This window comes from Struthio camelus, chromosome 2 (assembly GCF_040807025.1).
Source record: "Struthio camelus isolate bStrCam1 chromosome 2, bStrCam1.hap1, whole genome shotgun sequence".
In the NCBI taxonomy this organism is placed as follows: domain Eukaryota; kingdom Metazoa; phylum Chordata; class Aves; order Struthioniformes; family Struthionidae; genus Struthio; species Struthio camelus.
Genome location: NC_090943.1, coordinates 48,739,759 through 48,763,739, shown reverse-complemented (window position 1 = coordinate 48,763,739; position 23,981 = coordinate 48,739,759). Strand labels below are relative to the sequence as shown.

The window sequence follows — 23,981 nt, the reverse complement described above, 5'->3', positions numbered from 1 at the left end:
CCCCGGGCACGGGCACGGCGCGCCGCGGGCGGGCGAGCGGCCTCGGCGGCGCCGCTGCCGCCGCTGCCCCCCACGCAGCTCCGCGGAGGAGGAGGAGGGAGGAGGAGGAGGATGGCGGCGGCGGCCGCGGCGGCCACAGCAGCGGCAGCAGCAGCAGCGCCGGGGCCGAGCCGCCGCGCAGCGGGAGCCAGCACCGTCCCGAGCGGCTCATGGTGGCGCCCCAGACCGGCGAGCAGCGGCCGCGCCGGGGCGGCGAGCTGAGCCGGATCGCGGCGGGCGGCTTCTCCCTTCTCGAAACCGACCCCACCGAGCGACCCGTTTCCTTCCCCCCCTCCCGCCCTACAGCGCGCCCTTTCCCTTCGCCCGGCGCGACCCTCGCCTCGGATCGCCCCCGCCGGGGCCGGACTCCCGCCGCCCCCAGGCGCCGCGGCGGCGAAGGGCACCGGGCAGCGCCAGGCGGCGGCGGCGGCGGGACCATGGGCGCGAAGCAGAGCGGCCCGGCCGCCGCCAACGGCCGCACCCGGGCGTACTCGGGCGGGGATTTACCTTCCTCCAGCGGCGGCGGCGGCGCTAACGGGACCGGCGGGCGCTCGGCCGGCGCTGGCGGGCGATACACGCACCTGGCGGCCGCGGCGTCTCACGCCGCTCCCGGCGGCTCGGCGGCGGCAGGAGGAGCGGCGGCGGCGGCGGCGGCGGCGGGGGGTGCCGCCGCGGGGCTGGCACCCCGCAGCAGATCCCTCATGGGGGCCACCGCCGCCGGGGCCCGGACCGCGCAGTCCGCCTTCAACATCCCTCACAGCAGCGGCCCCTACGGCTCGCAGGACTCGGTCAACAGCACCCCGGAGGAGGGCGGCCGGGAGCGGCCGGCGGGGGGCGGCGGCGGCGGGCCCCGGCTGGTGATCGGCTCGCTGCCCGCTCACCTCTCGCCGCACCTGTTCGGAGGTAAAGGGGCCCCCCGGCGGGACGGGGGGGGGGGGGGTCAGCACGAGGGTTTGGGCTGCTGTTGCCGCTGCTTGGGAGGCGGCGGCACCGGGGGGACGGGTCGTGAATCATCACTTCGGGGAAAGCGGCGGCCCCGCCGCGGCTGCTGCAGGCTGGTGGCCGCCCGGAGCGGGCGCGCTGCTCCCACGGGGGTTTCGGGCCGGCGCCTCCTCGTCCTGGCTCGTCCGGAGAGCTGCGACCGGGGGAGCTGAAAATGAAACGAGACCGGCGGCGGTGCGGTCTGGGGCGGCTGCGAGGAAGCAGAGAGCCTGCCTGGCCGCCGACTTTAGACTTTAACAGCTGTAATCGGTGCCTGTGTAAATACTCTTGCCTGCTACTTACATAATTAGAATTTAATTGGATCATGTGTCTCTGCCGTTTGTTTTAAAATCGGACCGAAAGCCCTCTTTAGATACTGATTAATATGCGGCTGCTGGTTGTTCCTGTTTCTAAGCCCTCGGGTTCTCAGTTCTGCAAAACAGAAGTTAAAGTAAGTTTGTTTATTTTCCCCCTTAAGAGACGAGAATAGCTGGGTAGCTGGCCATGCCTCTGAAAAAGTCTTTGCAGAAACAGGACCGTGTGGTCCTGAAGATGGCCACATGCTTCCTCGAGGCAAGAGGAAAAAAGGAAGTTAAGCGAAGCTCTGAATTAACCGAGAAGCAAAGGCCCTTTACGAGGCATGTCAAACGTGGAGCGAGTCCTCATAAGTTTTGTCTTACCAGTGATATTTAGATGAATAGTGCGGGTATAGGATTTGCGTTTTACTGACTGTGTCCTTTACCTTAAGGTTAAAGAGCTACCTATAAATTGCTGACTGCTTCAGCGTTGCTTATTCTAAAGGTCATTGTTCTTATAAGACAAATATGAAGGTGCAATGCGACCTCTTCAGTGGCTTCCTGCTCTCGCAAACTCGAACGTATAAGCGTTATAACTTGGCCAAATACTAACTAACTTCCAAAAAAGCTTTATTTGGGGGAAAGGGGAGGCTTATGTAAAATTCCTATGTTTCTGTATTCCAGTTAATCCCTTCATAAACGTTATTTGCAGAAGACTGAGTTTTCTGTGATGCAAACAGTTTGTAGCGAGAGCAAGACTCTCTTCAACCTGACCCTCATGTGCTGCTTGAGGTTTCTGTCACATGCCGTGCTTGGTGCCATACGTTCTTGGTGCCATACGTTAAGCTGAAGACAGCCTATCTGTTCTTTCCTAGATCTAAAACTGTCTCCTCCCAGTGCTGTGGTTGAACATAACAGAAGGCTGTCAAACCCTGTCTTGATAAAGGAGTGCTTGCCCTTAAGAAAGAAAACATAGTTGTTTTCCTAGTGCCGAGCTGCTGAATAGTAGTGCTTTGAATCAAGGATACTTGCTATACTGTCACGGTAGCTTGTGGGGGAAGAAAGTGCATGTGTTTCTGTTAGTGATGAAAGGATGCCATAGCGGTGAGAATTGTGCAGTTCATACTAAGCGCAAGGGAATCATTAAATAATGTAGCCTGTTGCTGCTCAAAGGTAACACTTTTTTTCCCCGCTCCCTGTGTAAACGTCGTGTTGCAACCTGCCTTGTTGTGAAGGGGAACTGGATTAAATGTAGGTGCAGTGCCAGGGATGAGGAGCAATAATCTAGGAAACTGTTTATTCAGCTGCAGTAAGATCTCTTCAAAACGACTCTGAACTCGATCAGACTTTACTATGTCAGGTGGTAATCTATCAGTTCTGTAGTGTACTTTGTCTTTTGAGAATCTTTCAAATTGGAATATTAAAAAGAATACGGACTGAAATGATGAAAAGTTTATTGGTTTTCCTGGTGCAATAATACTCTCTCTTTACCTATTGACTAATAAATATGGGATTTCCTATGTAAGGGTTTTACGTAGTAGCTTTCAAAATGCACTGTCTTTATGCAATCACAAGATGATCATGAATCTACTTGCTTTTTTGTTCTAAAAATCATACCATTTCTGATTGAGATGAACGATTGTTTAACACTAGTACTGCAATATTTATGAGGAAGGCCTTGCTTGATGCATTAATCCTTTTTGCTATTTAAATATTTTGTGATATATAACTCTCTATCACATTGAATGTGGGGATCTAAATGTATAGTTGTGCGCTTTGTGTTTTCTTGATTCCTCATAATAACAAGATGATTGGAACGAGCAGACCTGCTGAAGATCATAAATCAGTAGCACTTACTATGATGACAAATAACTTGAAGGAGCGTTCTTATCCTGATGGTAACCTGCTCAAGCTTGTCTAGGTTTGGTATCTGGCGTTCATCTTATGTGTTATGAGCGTGCTTGAAGTACAATCCCTTGTTTTGTAACCTGCAAATTAAGTTAATTGTTTCTTTTTGTATTGAAAGCTACTGAAATTAATTTTGAGAATTAGCGTAGCAGTTAAATGAAAGTTTTTTTTTTTTTATTTTCATACACTGAACTGAATCTTAAACCATATATATTTTTAGACATATTGGTTTCATCACGGTGACACACAGGTGTTGCATTTTTTAGTTTACTGAAATTAATTTGCCATTAGTGAATTACACTCTGTCACTTTTACTGAGCAGCTTTGCATACTGAAGTAATGCATAAATATTAACTCTGTCACATATTTCAATCCTTAGAATGCTTATTAATATGTCATTTAGACTATAACGTAAAAAATTTAACGTTATTATATGTTAACATACTGGAAAGTATGATCAGTTAATTGTTGTATTCCTTTAATAGGAATCATAGTATCAACAGACTTTTCTGTTTATGAGGATCTAATGGTCCTGTCCAAATTTAGCCTTGTGCACCTTTACCATCAAAGTGAAATTGAAAAAATGTTGCTATGTATCCTTACGTCTGATCTCAGAGAGAGAATTCAGTTCACTGACAAATTGAGGCCTTGGTCTGACAAAACCTATATGTACATGTTTAACTTTGCTGTGAGCGTTCCTGGAGTAGTCTGGAGCATTAGGCGGAAGGAGGCCCAAATTCCGTAAAATCTTATGGCCGTCCCAGCAGTAGAGTCGAAACCTGTCCGTGATGTTCAGGCAGTTTCTTGCAGCACAACTGAGCTGAATTCCAGCTTCCTTCGATGTGATAAGACTGAGTCAGGAATTTTGGGCAGGAGTTTCTAATTCTGTTCCTCAATGAATGGGACTTGCCCTCTCTTCTCACCCCAAAATAAATACTCTTACCTTATATTAAGAACAGCTTCTAAATGAGTTGGCCTTGAGGTCCACAGTTGGTTTCATTTTTGCATTGTCTTTTTTAGTCAGTACGTATTTTTGCATGGACAGTCCCTATCTTCTGCTGTAGCAAAGTTACTGTTGTAGTTACAATATAGCCTATCTGTTTTTGCCAGTAATATTCCTTTACTGCTGCAGCTGGCCTAGCTATAGAAATAAAACAGTTTTTCAGAATTTTCTGTGCTTTGGGTAATGCTGGTGTGTTATTTCTGTCATTTAAAATGTTGACAACAACTTAAAACCCACTTTATGCATGTGATCGTATTTCTGGAGCTGATCTTGTGGCTGCAGTGGGGAAAATTCTCGCTGAAAGCACCTAGTAGAAATACCCTACTGGTGTTCAGATTGAAATCTCTTCATGGGAATGTTGTTGTAAGACAGGAATAAAGCCCATAAAAGCAGTTTTATCTTTAAAAGTCGTTGAGGAAAAGTTATGTAAAAATCAAACTGTCGATAGCAGAAAATGTTTAATATATTTTTAAATTTATTTTCTTCTTCAGTTCTTTATTCAAGTTGATTCAGCAGAGAATTTACAAATAGCACAATCTGAGATTTTGTATAGTATATACAGCTGTATAACATTTTATATACTGTCTGTATCTACAGATTTTAAATATATAGTATTGTCAGCTATGACTATTGACAGGTTTCAGGCCTACTTTCAAGTCTTGGTGTAATAATTCGGCAGTTAAGTTGCTTACGTGCAACTTTACCAGGGGAAAGAAGTTCGTTACGTTCCTCTGGAACTGAGTAATGATAGAATTCATTTGACTTTTTCTGCAAAGTTCCTTACAATGCAGGATTTATTGCCAGCCACTGAATGTGCGTAAGGCTGAATGGATAGAACCTGTGTAGGTAGTAGCATTTGTTTGTAATAATAGGTAGTAGAAGTGGTGAATGAATTCTCTGTTCTATAGAAGAAAGTTCATGAAAGCCTCAGGTTGTAGCTTGAGTTATTTGTTGGATTGTGGGAAGCAAATGTCATTGGGAGAATGCTGTGAAGTCTCAGAAAGGTAGATTTTTAGGGATCTGTCAGACTGCTGCATAGGAAGCCACATTTTGTGTTGTTTCCCATCTGATCTGTTTAGTTCTATGGTCCGTCTGAATACGCTCTTAAGATTCTCTTCATCTTCCGCCCACTTTCCTTTTTTTGTGTTTGTGGGGGATCTTTTGGTCACTTCCTTGCCCTTCTCGCAATGTCACCAAGTGTTGTTGCTTCACGAAATGCTGAATGTGACACTCCTAAAGGCTTCAGAGTCAATGCTGCTCCTGTTCTGGCAGCCAAAGTTGGTAACTCTGAGATCTTTGCCCTCTGACTTGGAAAGGGATTGGGAAGTATGCTTTGCAATGAGACTACTGGGATGCCCCAAGTATTTGTGTGCATGGGAATAGTGTTGGAAGCAGTGAAGCTTGCTGCTGCAGTTTCATGCTGTATGCCTTGGTACAGCTTGACATACCTTCTCCTGTCAGTTGGAAGGTTTTCTTGATGCTTGAAGACATCATTGAATCTTCAGTACAAGCCAAACTTTTCTAAATTATTTCCTAACCATTGAGAATGATGAAAGATAGTAAGGATTTAGTCTAATAAAAGCTATTGCTTCTCCTTACGAATCTTGCCTGCCTTGGACAATTAGAGCTACAATAACACGGTTATTTATGATTATGAACACAGTTTTCAGGCAGTTTCACTGTTGCTGCTCGTAAGTGTTCCAAGATGCAGAGTAGTGAGAACTAAGGGTCTGTCTGTACTTTGGTATTTTTGGTTCATTTATATTCAGTTGGCTGCAGCCAACCGTGTGCGCAACACAACTGTATCCACGTTCCTCTGCTTTGGAAAAATGTGAGCAGTAGCAGCGAGAGATTGGCTGAATTCTGCTGGTTGTGGAAGAAGGTTAAAATGGAGACCAGTTTGGAAGTGGAGAGAAGTGCTAACATGTTTGTGCACATATACCTACCTTGGCAGCAACCACAGATTGGAGGGGGAGATAGACGAGTGCCTTAGGGTGTCTTTAGTTGTACCTGTGTGAGTTGACTGCAAGGTGAAAGAGAAGAATCACTTTAACAGTCACTGTGGATACACTGTGTATTAGCATCACATTACCCAAATACAGATTAAAAACTCCAGTGTGCTAGGACAGCATTTCAAGGATAAATCATCTGATAAGGAGTTTCGGAAGAACTGTTCTGACAAATGAGTTTGAGGAGCCTGATTCCTCTTCAGGGTCTCACTGCTCTTGTATATAGTGAGCTCTTCTGTTGTTCCCGCATATAGCGGGCAGTATGCAGTTCCTGACTGGCAGCAAAGACATAAACGCTCCAAACGAGTGGATGGGAGACAAGAAAAAGAAGCAAAAAACCCAACCAACCAAACAAAAAACCCCAAACCCATACCCATCCTCAAAACCCCACTGGTTCAATCAGGAGTATAATCTTAGTCTTAATGTGCTTGGACAAACAAGCTAAAAAAAATAAGGAGAGAACGGTTTGGCACTTCCAGTGACGCTAGCCAAGTCCCTGGGAGCCGTGTGCTGTTCCCCTCAGATGAAGAGGGAGCCTGGGCTCTGGTGACAGAGGCTGATGGCACCAGAGTAAAGCTTGAGGCAGGTGACAGAGGATCTTAGAAGGGCTTCTTTTACCTCTCCTCCTCCTGCCTGATAAAAGCAAAGGGGTTAGGAAAGCCAAATAACAAAAGGGACAGTAGTGCATTTAGGGGAAAAATGCAAATAGTTATGGTCTGAAGAGAAGAAAAGCTTAATTATAATGGCATGTATAAATGTCTTTTTTGGCTATGGAGGCAGTGATAATACCTGTTTGAGCCTTTAGAGTGCCAGTCCAAACAAGGCCTTCCTCTTTAACTTCTTGCGAATACCTCATCCAGCTCTGATTCTCTGACTGCGTATCTCTCCTTGTGTTCTCACACAGTTGCAAGCTAGCCTCCAACAACTTTTCAAGTCACTTCTTTGTCTTATAAAGAAAGCCTTTCATCACTGCTAGAAATTCAACCCTACTTTTAAAAAAACCCACTGCCTACCTATCCCTTTGGGTAAGTTCTCCTCTCCTGTTCTTGTCAGCAGTTTATGGAAAACTTCACCATGTAAATGTTCTTGGTCTATTATCTTAGCCTTGCATGAAGCTTCTAGGTTTTGAATAGTGTTACAAAGTGATGGAGGTTTTTAGTAGGTTTTCCTAGCAACTTGCAGATGCGTGAACCAAATTTATGTGATTTTTCAACAGTTTTTGCAATGTGCCTGCTTCTCATTAAGGGTTTAATTGCTTTTAGGACAGACCTATATTAATTTCTACAGAGAGTGTTCTTTTACTCTGGTAGTGGCACAGGTTGTTCTTGCAGATGTTTAATCTGTGAAAAGGAGTGAGAAGCCTTTGATGGTTGTACTCAAGGGTTTTTATTTAGGAGCATCCTTAAAGATGTGCATCTTATAGATCAAAAGAAAACAGTTCTGCAATATCCATGGTTACCTGAGCTACCGCAACAGTACTATGTAAGTATAGAGGAAATTGTTTTTGCTGTCTGCCCTTATTGCAAGTGTCCATGTTAGCTATTTCCAAAAGCAGGGCCTAAGTTCCCGAGGCGGTCTTTCCTCTGTAAATAATCATAATGACTTTCATGAGGATGTCTTGGTGTCATCCAGAGCTCTCCAGTGCCTATTGTTTAACAAGCTTTGAATTCCTGATGCTTGCAAAAACGGGAAGGCAAGCAGTGGTAAGTATGAGGCTTACTCTCAGTCTCACTCAGCACACGCTTCTGTTCCCTGCCTGGAAATTGCACAGAATCAACCTGGAGAGATCGGGAAGCACACAGGCAAATCTTGGAGGGCTTGGGATGTTTGCCTGCCTGCCAAACAGAATACAGGCTTCCATGAGATTTAGCTCTGTTACTCTTAGGGTTCTTTAGGGATTGACCTGCCTGGGTGTTTTCTTCTTTCTAGCTTTGCTATGTCTAAAAACCAGACCACCATAGACTGAATAGTCCCCAAAGAGTGGGTGTGCTGCATACCATTGTTGATATTTTTAGTAGACTCTGTTTGCTGACTGACTTAGTGTGCTATAAATACAGAGTTCTCATCTGGCGTGCACTTTACATGTCTTCTAGTAACATGTAACACATTCACCTAAGAATAGTGGCAAGAAAAAGTGTAACAATTTATTTGGTTTTACATATGAGATATTGTTTATATAAAGCAATTATTTAACAACACTTGACTTATAAATGACTTTTAAAACTAATAGTATTCCAAAACTCTTCCTAGACAGCCTATCATTATTAGTCTCTATATCAAATTACTTTATATTGTGATTTCATTACAATTTTATAAATTTAGATATCGGAGGTTAGTTTAGCATCTGAAGCAGTATCAATGCTAGTAAATGATATTCTTTCTTTTGTTAGTACTAGCACATTGTGTGAACATGGATAAAGGCTATCCTGTGCCTTACTGACAATACTCCTGGAAGTTTTTTCTGCAGAATAGGTGTGTATAGATTTGCTTGAGTTGAAATATGGTTAAGGTAGTTACCATATTAAGTGGAATTAAATAGTTACCACACTAAGTTACAAATGCTCAATGGGAAAAGAGGAGACATCCATGTCTCATTAAAACATGAGTGCATCTGTCTTAGAGGATTGAATTCGACATAAAACTGAAGGACAGATTCTTGCTGAATTGTGTTGAGTGTAACCTAAATGTAGGTTTTTTTTTTTTTTTTAATACTGCTAAAATAGAAACTGTGTCATAGTGTACAGCAAGAGATGTGGCTTTCATTAAGGGGATTTAAACCTGGTAAAGGTTTTCATGTGCAGCAAAAGAAAGGTCTGCCTGGAAGCATTTTCTGCAGACTTTCAGAACAGGCAGATGGAATTCTGAGAATCTTAAAATATTTTCTTTTATAATGAAATCTGGATCAATTTGATGATGATCTTTCCAAAAACTTTCAGTATAAACTGTCTCTCTGCCAAGGATCTTGTGCAGTGCCCTGGAAGGCATGCTGCCATTGAATCCTAACATCCTGCGCCTATCATGACTTCTACTCCTTGTGGACTGAAAAACATCACTCTTACTTGATTCTTGAGTGTGAACAGGGATTGAAGCTCCAGTGTGGGGAGGAGTCCTGCCTGCTGTGAGAAAACACTGTGGCCCTGCCAGATGGAGCAGAACATCCATCAGTAAATAAGTAAATTCCACAGAGAAAACAGTGGACAATCTCTGGAGAATAAAGATCAGTGGCGATGGTAGAATGCGATTCTTCATGGTCACATAACTGCTTTCACCATGAGGCTGGTTTTTCTTCTTTTTTTTCCTTGCATCAGCAAGGATGACTGAAGAGGCCTAAGATGCCAGACTTGAGGATTTGCTATCTACTTTCTTGGGTGTTTTGCTGTTCTTTGGAAAGAATGGGTTTAAGATCACGTGTCTATATTCCAGATACTGGAAAGCACATTAAGCATGTGCAACAAGTGACTCAGGTCTCCTACTGTCTTTTACACTGGATAACCATGATTCATCTTCAGAGTAGAGCTGGAAGAAGTGTCATCAAAGATGATGATACAACATTAGGTATGAAGTTACCAAACATAAGGTTGCCTATGCAACTTTTTTCTATAGCTTTTTAATTTTTCAGCATTATGATTTTACAAACTTAATAGCCAGTTAGGACTGATTTGTTGGGTGTTTTTTTTTTCCTATCTGTGTGTTTACATGAGGATATAGTTATTAGAGATAGTCAAATCAATGTGTTTAGATACTTGATTAATTTTTATATTGGCAATAGTACTAAATGCATGTAAATTGTCTGAGTTAAAATAGCAACACTTTTTGTGAAAACTGTAAGAATCTAGAAATAAATTACAGTTCCAAAATAACAAAAATAATTGTTCAACCATTTTCATATTTTTAGCGTGCTTTTCCATCTGTAAAGCAATAAAAGCCATACTCTGCTCTCACAAAAGCTGTTGCACATTGAAGGGAAACAATCCACTGGACCAGTGTGAGAATGAAAATAGCATGAAATTCACACATGTGAAATGGCTGCATGCTATCAAAAAAGTACCCTTTGAATATCTAATTCATTTGCCCTAACATTTAGGCTTTTAGATGGCAAGTGTACTGGCGTTACTCGGCTTCTTAAGTACCAAACTATATTACTCTTTGATTATTGTTTGCTTCATTTCGGCCTTAGATGTGCTAGTCTGTATCTTCATGTGTCATATCCATGAATTTGTATTTTAGAAATGGTAATGTGTAAAGATAGATGATACTAGTCGTCATGCTAACCATCCATGTGAAAAAGCAAAGTGTTTAAATGCTTTTGAAAGAAAGTACAATGCTGAAACAGCTTCCGGTTTGTTGACACAATAAACTGTAGTAAAATAAACTTTGGTTTTCGTGCACTTGATAAGACCAAAATCCAGTGACAACATACAACTAGAGAGTGGAGGAAACATTCCTTGCTACTGTGGGGCTAGTTCTGCTGCAAACAAAAAAAATAAGGTGGCTAAATCAATTAATGTGTTTTTTGTTGTGCAAGTATGAGAGATGACGTGTTCAGCCCACGTTATCCTCTCTGTCCCTGCAGTTGTAAAGCATACGGTTGCATTCAGCTGATGAAGTCAAAAGGAAATGACAAATGCATTTGGAACTGGAGGGCAAGAGTTCTCATTTTGGCTTTCTCATGGGCTGGTTTGATTTATATGACTTTCCTCTGCAGGTACTCATCATGCAGGCAATCAATATTTTAAATATATTTATTGACCTTATTTTTTGCTTTAAAACTTTGTTCAAAACAATATTACACTTAGATTATAATATTTCTTGATATTTTAATGTTGGGGAAAACTTTTGATTCAAAAGTAGTCTAGAACTAAGCTTTATGAAGACCACTTGGGCTTACAGCAATGTTGAGATTTTTTTGGTCCTATCCACACAGATAAGGCAAGTTGATGCTGCCATGGAACCTAAGGTCTTGGAGTGACTGTCTATCAGAAGCATTCCAGTTTTTCCATTTTAGTCATTTAGTCTCCTTCAGGGACTGACTAGCTTTAATCTTTGGTCAAGATAACTTTGACCACTAGCTAATTACTTTTTTTTTTTTAAAAAAACTTGTTTATATATTTGACCTATTTTCATGTTAAGTGACAGAGCACAAAAAAATCCGATAGCTTTGCTGCAGTCCTTTCAGTGGTGCTAGAAGTGAGTAGGAATGAATTTCTGCAAGATCTTTCCTACAAGTTCTAATCACCACTTAGAGAAAACTCTACACTGAGCGGTCTTGTCAATGCTAAGTATAGCTTGCTTTATATTTGCTGTAACGGATATGACAGTCTTTCTCTACAAAATACTTGCTTCTGTGTTGTTGTTCTTCATTTTTTAATAGTAGGTTAATGACACTGACCTACTTTTTAGCTAAACTTTAATTTATTGATGAAAATACTGGCATACAGATTTGATATTTTGTCTTAGCATGTTTTGTGCCAATAAAATATCATCAACAGCAAAGCTAGGAGTAGCCAAAAGTAAGCAAAAGTAAAGTGAATCGCTGCTCAAATGAACTAGAGAAGTGGTTCTCCTAGTTTGCGGTCCCCAGGTTGTTCCGTCCATCTCTGCTGTTCGTTAGTTAACTAGTGAAATGGCAGGTGTATTTAAAGGGTGTAGCGTGGTTTTGCGTGGTTTTGGATTTTCTTGTCTGAAAAGCCATACAGACATGTAAACGTGTTGGTCTAGTGGTGCTTCTGGGTAACCAGCTATGCTGAGAAACAGGGTGCTGGGTTTATGTACCCATACTGTCTTTTACTGCCAGAGTTTACTCTAGAGACAGCTGTAAGATACTGAGCTGAGAATGGGAAACCTGAAATATTCCATTCAAGATGAGTTGATATAAATTTGGGGATTATTCTGTTTTTTGCTTTGTTTTCTCCAACCAATACCTTAGCATGCAGGTTAAGTATGCAAAAGCGATACATAATTTGTCGACATTAGGGGCTGACTAATGCTTACAAACATCTCTGCTTGATTTAACTGTAATGTTTGTAAAATCCTTTGAGAATTATACGTTCTGCAAAATGCAGATTGTAAGATGAATCTCTAAGGACTCTTTATGTTTGTTTTTGTTTTTTTTTTCCCTCTCATGTCCTCTCATGGATCTAGACTATTTCTCTGCTGCTTAACAGCTGTGTCCTATAGTAACCTGTTCTTAACTGTAAAACTCTGTAAGCTCTAGCATGCAAGCATTCTTTGAAATACTTTTAAGATCAACTATTTGTATTGAACGTTTGCTGTCCTGATGCTGTACAGGAAGATTCAGAATTAAAATGAGAGAAAAACATAAGCATCCCAGAAAATGTTAGCCTCAAAGGAAATCCTATGAAAAGAGGACCAAATCTGTAAACAAGAAAGAGGAAGGGGGAAAAGTCCCTATGGAAATATTGTTTGTTGCATTACTCTTACTTAGAGGTAATCAAGATGCACAGATGTGAGTATGCTGATACAAATGTTTTCTAATCTTTTAAACTGTGATCCCATAACGCTCTAAGGTTGTTTATAGCTTCTTGAGAGTCTCTCCTTTTTATTGTTTTATTTTTTCCCTTCTTCTCTGCCCTGTTGCTATATTCTGTGTGGGTGAGTCATCTCATTCACAGCATCAGTACTTCTAACTGAAGTCTTAATGGAAACAAAAATAAATCTGCAGAAATACTGATTGAGCTGTATCTTAAAAATACTCTGATGTTTAAAAAACAACATTGTAGTTGTAAGATTTCTCTTTCCCTAGAAAAACAGAATTTTGGGTATTAGATTTATTTTGTAACTTTTCCCCCTAGTTTTGACTGGTAGTACTTATATCTATAAGGATAGCGGGAGGAGGAAGGCTGGAGAGAAGTAAATAAATAAATATATATAAATAAATAAAAATAAATAAAATAAATAATTGGTTGTGTATCAAAAAGAAGTGAGACTGTTTTTGATGGAATTCTTTATTTTTAGGAATCTATTTTTAGGTATTTTTTTAACTTTAGTATTTCAAACATGCATTTCCCTAAGCTTGAAAATTGGCATGTAACCTTTATTTTGTTCAACTGTATTTTGAAGCAGATCTTCACATGCACAAGCTAAACCAATTTTGATTAAACTTGCTTTCTTAAAGACCTCTCTTTGTAAATGTGCTGTATGTATAGCCCAAAGCATCGAAAACTTCAGTTCGAGTGTCAGCGTCTTAAATCTTAATGCTTACAGGGTTTTTTTTTTTTTTAATGCTTTACAGATTTGTAAACTTGCAAATTTATGTATCTGTAATTGAATTTCAGACACGTTAATATAGAAATAGGAGAAGGAGAAGAGCATCAAGTCAGTATGTTGTTTTTCGTGCATTTGTTGCAACTTCTCTCTGAAATATTTAGCATTGTGCTCCTTCAGTCAGTGGTGATAAATATATCTGGTACAACGTTTTTAAGCTACCTGGACAGCTATAACACTGTAAGGATGGATTTACTCAAGTCAGTGGGCCTTGCACATGCAAAACTTCTGCTGTCTTCACAAACCTGCCCTGAAGAGTGTAATCCCGTTTGTCAGACATTGTCATATGGAACGGGCAAAAATTCCTTCCTTTGCTGGAGGAAAAGAGCTCTTCGTGTAATTGCAGGAGTCACATCTTTAAATTGTGAGATTTACAGTCCTTGGTGGAAACTCCTAAACTAATTGCAGTAGTGCCTTCCTAACCCTGAAAGTCAGTGGATGATACGAGAAGTGGATCTTGTAACCAAGGCTTATCTGTAGAGGGAGAAGTATAGAGGAAAGATGATCTTTGGCAGCCATTGCAGTCAGTTTCTCCATGTATGCAGTACTTAAACATTGTATCCTCTTTTCTCACACCTTGTGCTGGCAAAAAGTTGACTTTCTTGGGACTGACTGTGGACATTATGAATGAATTTTCACCTTCATTTTTAGTTTAGTAAGCATACCATATCTTGCAACGTGTTTTGTGTAAAGCTCTGGGGAAAAAGAATGGATTTAAGTCTAAGCAGTGCCGTATGTGGGTGAAAGTCTTTTTGTTGATGATCATAGGACTTGAAGGACCTTGAGGTAACTGCTGCTTCCAAGTACCGAGAGGCAGATTCAGCTAGGTTTAGCCCATTCCAAACAAATGATGTTTATCTGCTCTTTCTTAATGGAACTCTAATTCATTCCCTGGCTCTTTTATTTTGACTACTGACTTTACTATAGGAAACCTTATCCTAATAAGCAAATTATTCTCAGTGTTTCACAACTGATTTCTAATTTTGAGTGCATAAATTTGCAATTGATGCATTTTATTAACTTCATTACATGTATGAAGGGTTCTATTTTTCCTTCTGTTTGTACTTGACTCTTTCTAGTTAGAATAAATACAAATTCAACAATTTATATAGCCTTGAAATACAACTGAAAGGGCATTTATTGCCCTGTTAGGGTTTAGTGTCTCTGTTTTCAAATCTACTTGTTTGCTGGCTGGCTGACAAAGAAGTACCAGGGTGGCAATGAGGCAGACAACATTTAACAATGAAGTAATTGTCTTAAGATACGTGTCACAGTTGCTGTTTCTGTCAGTGACTGTCTGCCTAGCCAGATTCAAGAGGCTAGATTGATAACAGAATTTGTTAAAATAGACTGACTTGGAGAGTTGTCTGGCGTTACGATTTGTGTTAGCTGGTAAACTTGAAACTGCTTCTTCCTGTATAGAGAGGCAAGCGGCAGTTATTCTTTAAAACTCAAAGCATCCGACTGGACTGTCAAAAACTTTCTGCAACACAGACAAAAGTTAAAATTGTGATTGTCTATACAAATTGGCACTAGTGCAGTATAAGTGGAGGTGGCTCTTAATGGTTTTACAGTTGCACGTGCCTCATTGTCCTTTGTGTAAAATGAAAGGAAAGTAGTACCTCTGCATCTTTAAGCCATGAGTCTTGCCTAGAGAGCGAGAGTAAAAACAGTTATAAGGGCTTCACTGTGGCCTAGTTGCAGAGGGTGTACACCATGTATTAATATCTCTATTTGTGTCATCGTTGTAGTATCTGGATGACTGTGCTTAATAACAGGATTAACAAAAGGTTAATAACGAATCTCACTTTGTCAGATAAATTGTTCAGCATTTAACGCACATGTGCTTCAAAAGTGCAAAAATCCTCCCAGCTCCCCCAAAAGCTTCAGGTAACCCCCCAGGTCAGAGGCCTGTTCAGCACCCGGGCCCTGGACAGCTCAAGCCAAGCGCCTCTTCCAGGCACCTCTTGCCCCTCCAAGTGCTCCTGCTGCCGCTGGAGGTGCTCTGGATTTTCTAGTTTGGAGGAGAAATAAGGTACCTCTTAAGAATGGGGCATTTTATGCTTCCCGAAAAACTTCTGGTTGGACTACTGAATATTATTTAAAACGCTAAGAATATGCAGTGGACTGATTTCCCCCAGTTCCCTGTGGTACAGAAAGCAGCATTGACAGCCCTGAGAATAGACTGGATGGGCTTTCTCTGAAAGGCTGGTTCTACTCTTTCTGTCTCCAATTCACAGATTCCCTTGTCATAGTTTTCCAAAATGTTGGCCTGCTAGCTTCCTTGTTCCAAGTTTCATCACTGTTTTTTAATTTTTCACATGATTTAAAGACTTTCTGGAATGAGTTCTCATTTTCTGCCCACAGTTTTGTTAAACTTGTACTTTCAACTGGACTCCCCTGCCTGGTTTCTCCTAGAAAGTGGAAGGAGAAAGAGAAAAAGCAGGTTATACAGGGCCTCATGCTATCTGTGCAATTTTCTTTGACGCTGTGTGACACCACCTTTTTAAATGAGATGCTTAAAATATTAGACCTCAAAAATTAAACCTAGAGAAACTTTGGTGAGCGTTAATTTGATACATGTTGATAGAAAGAAGCCTTGAGCAGTAGGAAGCTCTCTAAAAGATTAACCTTTTGAAATAACATTAGTTTATCTTGACAACAGGTTAAAATCTAGAAGCTGGTATTCTGAAATATTTACTTATGAAAAAGGACGATATCATATCCAGGAATGCTGAGATAATAAGAAAAGTTCCATCTTTTGTGTAGAGGAAAGAGAACAAAACATGTAAATATTTAATTTCACTTAATAGCTTTCGAAGCTAAGATAGAAAACAGTAATACTTTGATTCATGTGTGAAAACGAGGTTTGTAAATACTCCAGTGACCTTTTCCCTTTCTTTTTATGACCCTACCTGCAGAGAGCTGTGTGGTTTGAATATTTTTTTCCTATTGTTAGGCACAGTTTATTTAAGATAATGTGTGCTTTTTTCCCCTACTTACTGCTATCTTTTTTACAAATGTCTTGCAAGATTTTCTTTGGGGGTGGGAATCCTAAAGTAAATATTATCCTATTCTTAAGCTGAAGACCCTTTGGTCTATTTCTGTATCATTACATTGACTTCTGAAAGAACATGGGGAGCTTTCTTCTGTTTAGTACTAAACATATTAAAAAAAAAAAAAAAAGGCAGCCATTTTCATTCCTTCCTCTCCCACCCCATTGGAAGAAATAGAGTCAGTTTTGGGGGGAGCTGGAAGAAAACTCTATAATTTTACCATTTCAATTGTTGGCATATACACATTGCAACTTCTAAGGAAAAATGGAAATACCATCATTAAACAAAATTAGTATTAGAGTTTCTCACTGTCCTGGAAAAGTTATGTTTCCAAATCATTTGCCTCTAACTCATTCGTAACTTTGCTTTGTTTATGTTGGACCTCTGCCACATATCTTTTGTGAACTGTGACAAGCTATTGGGTAATTGCTGGGGTTGCCTTCCACTTTTTCATGTTTTTCTTCTGATTTTTTTCCTTAAACTTGCTTCATTGCACTTTAGTTTGGAGAGATGAATAGATAACATGATTTTATTCATAAGTCTGTAAGGTTTTTATTGAAGTTGTATTCTAAAGGCTCTTTCCCTGGCATTCTGTTTTTTTTTTTTTTTTTAGTTTTCAGTCAGTTCACTGATTAATTGAGGAAATAGACAGCGATTAGATAGTGAATGCTATACTTTTCACATTTGCTTGGATGGAGGAGGAACCCACCATGTAAATTTAAAATTATTTAAATTTTAAATTATTTTAACAGATTAGTTAGTGGAAGACAGAAGTAGTAGTTTTATAGGAGGGTTTATTTCATTGCCTTTCTTTCAATTTCCCTCTGCAAAACTGATGATAAAAGTTGTCACAACTGAGACTTTAAAAGACATTCCTATATGTTTTATAAGTCTTTTGTATACAAGCCTATACAAAAGCCATGGTATATGTATATGTAGCTGTCCATTTTAATGCATTTGAGATCAGAATTTTTGTCTAAACTGCTCTTAAAGACTCTGGCTTATGTATACTTTTTTTTTTTTTTTTTTTTTGGTACCAGAGTATTAATAGACTAGAAGACTGCATTGTCCTTTTAATACTTGGAATTTGTTCCAAAAGGCTTGTTAGTTTATTTTGCTGAATCCCTTCAGCTTTGTTAGATAGCACGATAGGTCAAGAACAGCAATAACATACTGCTGGATTTGTCATCCCACTGACGTTGTAGGTGACTTGGTAACTTTGAAGAATTTTGTTGCGTGTAGGAAACAAGTGAATGAGTTGAAGTTTTTATTTTTCTTGCTGAAAGTCATTGCATAGACAGTGTTAAATGCAGTGAACTCACCTTCTTGAGCTAAAAGCTTAATTTTTAATGTTGTTTTGAATGTCTCTGCTATCAAGACAAAAATTGTCCTGCGTACACAACAGTGCAGGAGAGTAATTTGCATGTTTATGTTGACTTCTGCTTACAAAAACACTTAGAAACATTTTTTTTCATGTGTGATATAACCCTTCAAACTGTTTACTTTGGTGATATTTAGGCTACCTTCTAGACAATTTTGATGTATTTTTACTTAAGGACTGGTTCTAAACCAAGAGCATACACAATTTCAATCTATCCTACCATGTTCTGTGGAAAGTACCAGACAGATACCATTTTCAGACTAAAATCTTTTTGTTCACAGAACAAGTTCAGTATTCACTTATTCTTCAGCCTTGAGCTGGAGGATCTCCCTGAAAGATTAGACAGCTGTTAGTCTCCTGTAGCCTGCCCGCTGCCCTGGGGAGATGTCTTCCAAAACAGAGACTGCTGTTGTAGATTATAGGATTAGGCGAATGAATGGCACAATGTCTGCACAGTTCTAGAAAGCAAAGTAGTAAGTTTAAATGGCACTCTCCCTATACAAAGCCAGGAATTGTACTTCTCTCAAGAAAAACAATAAAAGTAGGTTTCTTTTATCGGCAGATCTCCCAGTTTACTGATTTCTGACTTGATACAACTGCTATCAAAGACAGGTATGGCGAGACCTCCAAGACCTCCGCTAGAGAGAGGAGAAGTGTGCTTTTGTGATGTTCTACTTGAATGTCATGCTTTCTTTGTGAGCTTTTATTAGGTGTTCCTGAAAATGTTAGTTATAGGCACATTTTTTAAAAAAAGATACTTGCTGAACAAAAATGGAGGAGGGTGTGCATAGATACCTCTGGCTTAATTGTGAACAGGGCTTTAATATGGAAGAATTGGAACAAGTCTGTCTTTTCATGAAACTTGAATGACTGACGGCTGGCTTAGCCTTGCTAACTGGTGGCCATGCTGTGAAGTTTTGCAAAGTTGCTGCTATTGCACTGACCTGTGTGCAGTAGATTTGCCTTCTGAGGGCTTTTCCTACAACAGGATGAGCGGATTTCAGCTAATTTCAGTGCAGAAAAATTATTTTGACCGCTCCTTCCCTTAAAAACAAAAATAAGAAAACCTTTTAGAAAACTAGTAGCAAGGTTTAAGTGTTAACCTTCAAGAGCATCATGGCATTTTTGTTTTTTTTTCAGAGATATTGAAAGTACATCTTCTGTCTACTGAATTAGAAATCTTTTTGATGGACTAATGCCTCTCTTAATTAAAGGGGGAGATGTAGTTTGAAAATGGAAAAATGCCCATAAACAATGTTAGTCCTATGTAATTCTTAAAATCTGGCCTGTGAAAAGTAACAGTGTAACAATTCAGTAGCCAAATACTTAACAAAGTATAAAATCTGTTTGGTATAGAGGATAACTTGTTTAATTGAAAGTGTCTGTGTCTTTCACAGAAGATTTTGGGAAGTGTGCAACTTTTTCAGCCCAGACTGAGAGGCTGAGTGGAGAAAAGGAGTAAACCCATGTGTCTTGCCCTCCAGCTGCTGTTTTGATCCTATCAGTCTCTGAATTTTTCTATCCGGGTCTGTTGGCTAGCCTGCTAATGCACCAAGGTGCCCCAGTGTATCACTGGCAAATCTTAAGTTTATGTTCGCTTGTGCTGTGTCCTGACTAGCTGACTTCCACAGACAGGAAGGGACAGCAATATGAGATGAAATAGTACTGTCGAGAGACAGAAGTGAAGTGAAGGGGTGAACCTTTCAAAAGAGCCTTGAGAAATGCAGGCTCTGACTTCTGCCTTCTTTAAGCTGTCCTTAAGAGCTTTTTTTATCTTTAAAAATAGCGATTTTTGAGCATTTTATTCTTTATATTTTAACTACTCATCACTGTTTTTAGTTCTCTAGTACAGCCTAGCTACCTCACTAGGTTTAGTAAGGTCCTAACTAAGAAGGCCACATTGCCTGGGAAGGCAGTGCAGATTTGTGTTTTCATTTACTTTTTCTATGACCCTTGTCACAATGTCATTGTGGGCAATTAGGCATTTTAATAAACAGTAACACCCAGAGACTTACGAGAATTGTCTGACTCTCTGTGTAAGCTAGGGCAAGTTTCTCAGTGCCTTTCTCTACTATATAATGGAGACATTGCTCCCATCTTCTCCTTTTTTTCTTTTGCCTACTTTAGAGTGTAAGCTCTTCAGAGGAGGAGCTCATACGTACATACAAACAAATATTTGCTTGTATTTGCAATACATGCAAGCGTATTTGCAGCCCTTGACACACTGTAACCCTGATCTTATAAAGGCATTCCAGAAGTAGAAATGCTGGCTCTGATAGGTCTTCAGTCAGTCTTTAAAATTAAAAACGCATATTATTAGTGTGCTGTAGTTTCGTATTATCTCAATATTCAAATGTAAACTCCAGGCAGCGTCCATTTTTATGTATAACCTGTAGATGTATCAGTTGACAGATCATGATTTTGTTTGAACAACGAAGACAGAACAGTACTTCTTAAATAGTTGCAGCTTCTCTTACCCTCAGTAGTGTTATGGAGGAGTGAAGCACTGAAAGCATCTATTTATTTAAACAGAAACCATAACTGGATAAGTAAAAGCATTTTTGCTACTGTACCATTTTTCAAACTGGTGAAAAGTCAAAATACCTGTCATTTGAAGTAATATGTTCCAAATGTGTGCATCCTTGTTAACACTTATTTAGTCTATGGTATATGTAAGCATATGTGCATCTTATTATTAACATGATCTGGTTAATACAAACAAGATGTTTCTCTTCTAAGAATAGGTGTTTAAAATAGGAACCTATTAGCAAATTTCTTATCAGGCAATTTCAACTGATAGACCAATGCTGCAGTTATAAATGGAGAAAAATAGAAATTATTCAGTAGAAATCTCCACAAAGGTCATCTTAAAATGAGAGTGATGCACAAAATATTTCTTCGTGGTTTGTTCAAATAGTGGGATCTTCAACGTGAAAGCGACAAGAATTATGTTGTTGACTTAGTTGCTGAGGTAGGAACAATATGACATGCCATTTGAAAGTGGGTTTGTGGTACATGGATGTTCTGTTAGCATCAGACTGCAGAATATGGTATAGGGGGGTATTATGGTCTCTCTCCTCTCTTATTAGAATTAAAAGATGGGAAATAGAGACAAATCTGTCATGATTTAGATGTTTACAGTGTGTAAGTCAACAGCCTGATTTTTTTTTTCAGCTTTTTTGACAATAATTAGGAAAATTTTGTTGGAGGGTTATTTATTGATGGATTCAGTTCTATCTTTTCTGAACCAATTATGTAACTTCTTTACTATTTCTTCTGTTAGACATTTTACATACTTTCTTCACTGTGGTGAAAAGGGGTTCTGTCTTAGAAATGGGAACTTCTGCAAAACTTATACTACAGAACCATGGATGTCATATCATTCAGACTTAAGAAACTGCTCTCATGTTGTGCTACGAATTGTACGTGACTCATGTTAAACACTCAAATCCTGTTAAGATAAATATTTTCCAAGTTGGGAGAATAGAGAGGTCAATATGGGGAAGGCTTCTGTTAGCTGTATTTTCCATTAAAGACAAAAGAAAAGGTTGCTTTATGATAAGTAGAGATGTTAAAGCTTTTAACAAGTTATTCCCAAAGCAAAATCCCTTTGGTCTGAGGATGAATGATATTTTCCAGCCCAGGCCTTTCTACTAAGCTTAGTCCTCACTCATAAATCATACTTCTGCTCTGTTTGGGGCGGGGTGGGGGGGAGGAGGAGGAAAGAAAAGAAAGAAAAAAGTGTTTACTTTACTCTCAACAATTTAAAGTGAATGAAAGTAAATTAGTCTAGGACAGAGGTTTCCCTGAAGATTTAAGAAACTGATACCTTCTGGGGAAGACTGCTATTTTGAGAGCTAGAGAAGAAAAGTGTGGTATATAATAATGCCTGAAACTCTGCTGTTGTGTTTAGGTAATAAAAATTCTTGTATGTGTGGTTAAAGAGAGAGGTGAAAAACACTAGAAAAATAAGTGCGCTTTAAAACATTTGCCCTTGACTCTCTTGAAACTGTTTTTTAATAGGTATAACTTTATATTAATCGGAATGCTAAATAGAACTACTTTGATTATATATAATTTAGTGTTGCTATTAAAACACTGAAAGTTATATTTAGAGTTAATATTTAAACTCCTGAGAATATCCCATATAGCCATTTAACTTTTGTTTGCATATATTATTCCCAGTTATACTCTTTAATATTTTGTACTCTTGACTTTGACTTTTTTTGTCATTGATTGGTTTTCCCCTTTTTTCTTTATCACTGCTACCTCTATTTCTGCAGGAACAAGTAGGTTATTGGTAAGTATGTCAACTAAATCAGACTTTACAAAGTTTTGCCCTAGTGAGGACTTTTTTTTAAACCCTCACTTACTTTGGTAAAAACTTTGTAGACAACAGACAAATTGTCTATAAATGCTGTGCTTTCTCAGGTCTTCATTATTGCCTTGTTTGTGTAGTAGAATAATAGTTTTCAGATTCTCTGAGCGACTTTGTCTTCTGCATGCTTTCAAGCAGCATCCATATCTGTGCTGTCTTCGAAGATGCTGCCTTCTCCTGGGGCTTGCTCCCTTGTTTCTGTCTGCTCAGTTTCAAGTGCAGTGTCTTCTTTGTCTCTCCCATTTATTTTTTTTCATAAGACCTTACAACATTTTGGCGAGTTTGCTCTGAAGATTTTTTCCACGTCCAGCAAGATGCTGTCTGTTTCACATGTCCAATTTAGTCATCCTGTCAACCATTATTCAGCTGTTTTCACATCATAACCTCTTCCCTTTTAGCTATCATTAGACTCTCAGCATGGTATTTCCACCCTCCCTTCTCTTATTATCATGCTTAATGTAATTTTAATCAGATTTGTTGCCTTCTACAGTATACGTTTTCAAGATATTTACATATGTACATTTTCAAGAAGTAGGACTTCCTTCTTTCTTCTGATCTTGGAGCAGCTCTTTCTGTACTCCCTTTTAAATTATGTGTTTTCTAATGGAAAAATTTTCTTTAATTCTGGTATATTTTTGACATTATTGGCTTCATTAGCACTGTGAGGAATGGGGGTGAAGACAAACTGGTTCCCTTTACGTGAAAATAGGTAATTGTCTTGCCAAAATACTCAGTTACTCCAGAAGGGCCTACCTCTAGCAGTAGAAGAGTGTTACCATGTCTGTGTCCCCTCCCTCCAGCCACTTTCCTTGTGAAACTATGTTTGGAAAGAAACCTTTTCCAGGTGTTTGAAGAAAATACTACTCTAGAGGATGAGAGAAATTTGAGGGAGTAAGGAAACCAAGGAAGAAAATTTACTGGGTTGGGAGAAACTAAGAATGATAGAGAATAATTTTTCTCTCCTTATACTGCAGTAGGTAAGTTAAGAAGGAAAAAAAGTGAATATGTTAAAAAAAAAAAAAAAAAGGAAATATGTAATGTATTCCCAAATAAGAGTATTAAGGCTTTTGTGTAACGTTTTCAGACCTCCAAGCTGACTTGCTGTGAATTACTTGGCGTCATCTGGTAGTGCAACAGCTAAGCTTGTTTGCCAGGTTAGTCCTGCCTGCCATGAGAAAATCCATTAGTGCCCAAAATCGTTGACCGTGCTTTCTGGCAGCTTGCCTTTTTAGTAACATAATTGACTGAGCTTCAAAACGTATCCAGCTAGCTTAGTTGTGTATGTAGATAACACTGTCATCTTCCACATATCTCCACAAGGTTTCTCCAAAGTGGCGAGAATCCCACTTGTGCACAGGAGCTTCTGAACTGATAATGGGCTAGTTTCTGCTCATATGAGTGGCAACACTCACTCTGCTGGTGGGGTTGTGTGGGGACTTTACACCTATGTGAGCTCCTCTTCGTCCCAAAGATCTGGTGATGAGTGCGTGTGAGGAACTGGGCGAGTTTTCTTCCTTTGTTCCCCTTGATTCATCATATTGGAAGGGGGTCATCGCTGTGGAAGAGGGAGAGAGGATTTTTTGGGGTACTCCCTCCCCGCCTTAGGAAGGAGGCTATAGAAATTAAAACACCCCTAAGGGGAAAGC

The 23,981-nt window shown here is 39.8% G+C and overlaps 1 protein-coding gene across 2 annotated transcripts in view; it reads left to right on the top strand.

Annotated features, from left to right (window-relative positions):
* Window positions 1-97: 97 nt before the first annotated feature.
* ZNRF2 (zinc and ring finger 2) overlaps window positions 98-23,981 on the top strand; it is a 62,236-nt gene continuing 38,352 nt past the window's right edge. For both annotated transcript variants that reach the window (XR_011139710.1, XM_068935576.1), the window contains exon 1: window positions 98-942. Coding sequence is in view for 1 of the 2 variants with exons in the window: in XM_068935576.1 (XP_068791677.1) it covers window positions 210-942 (733 nt within the window). In the remaining variant the exon portion in view is untranslated. The remainder of the gene's footprint in view (window positions 943-23,981) is intronic.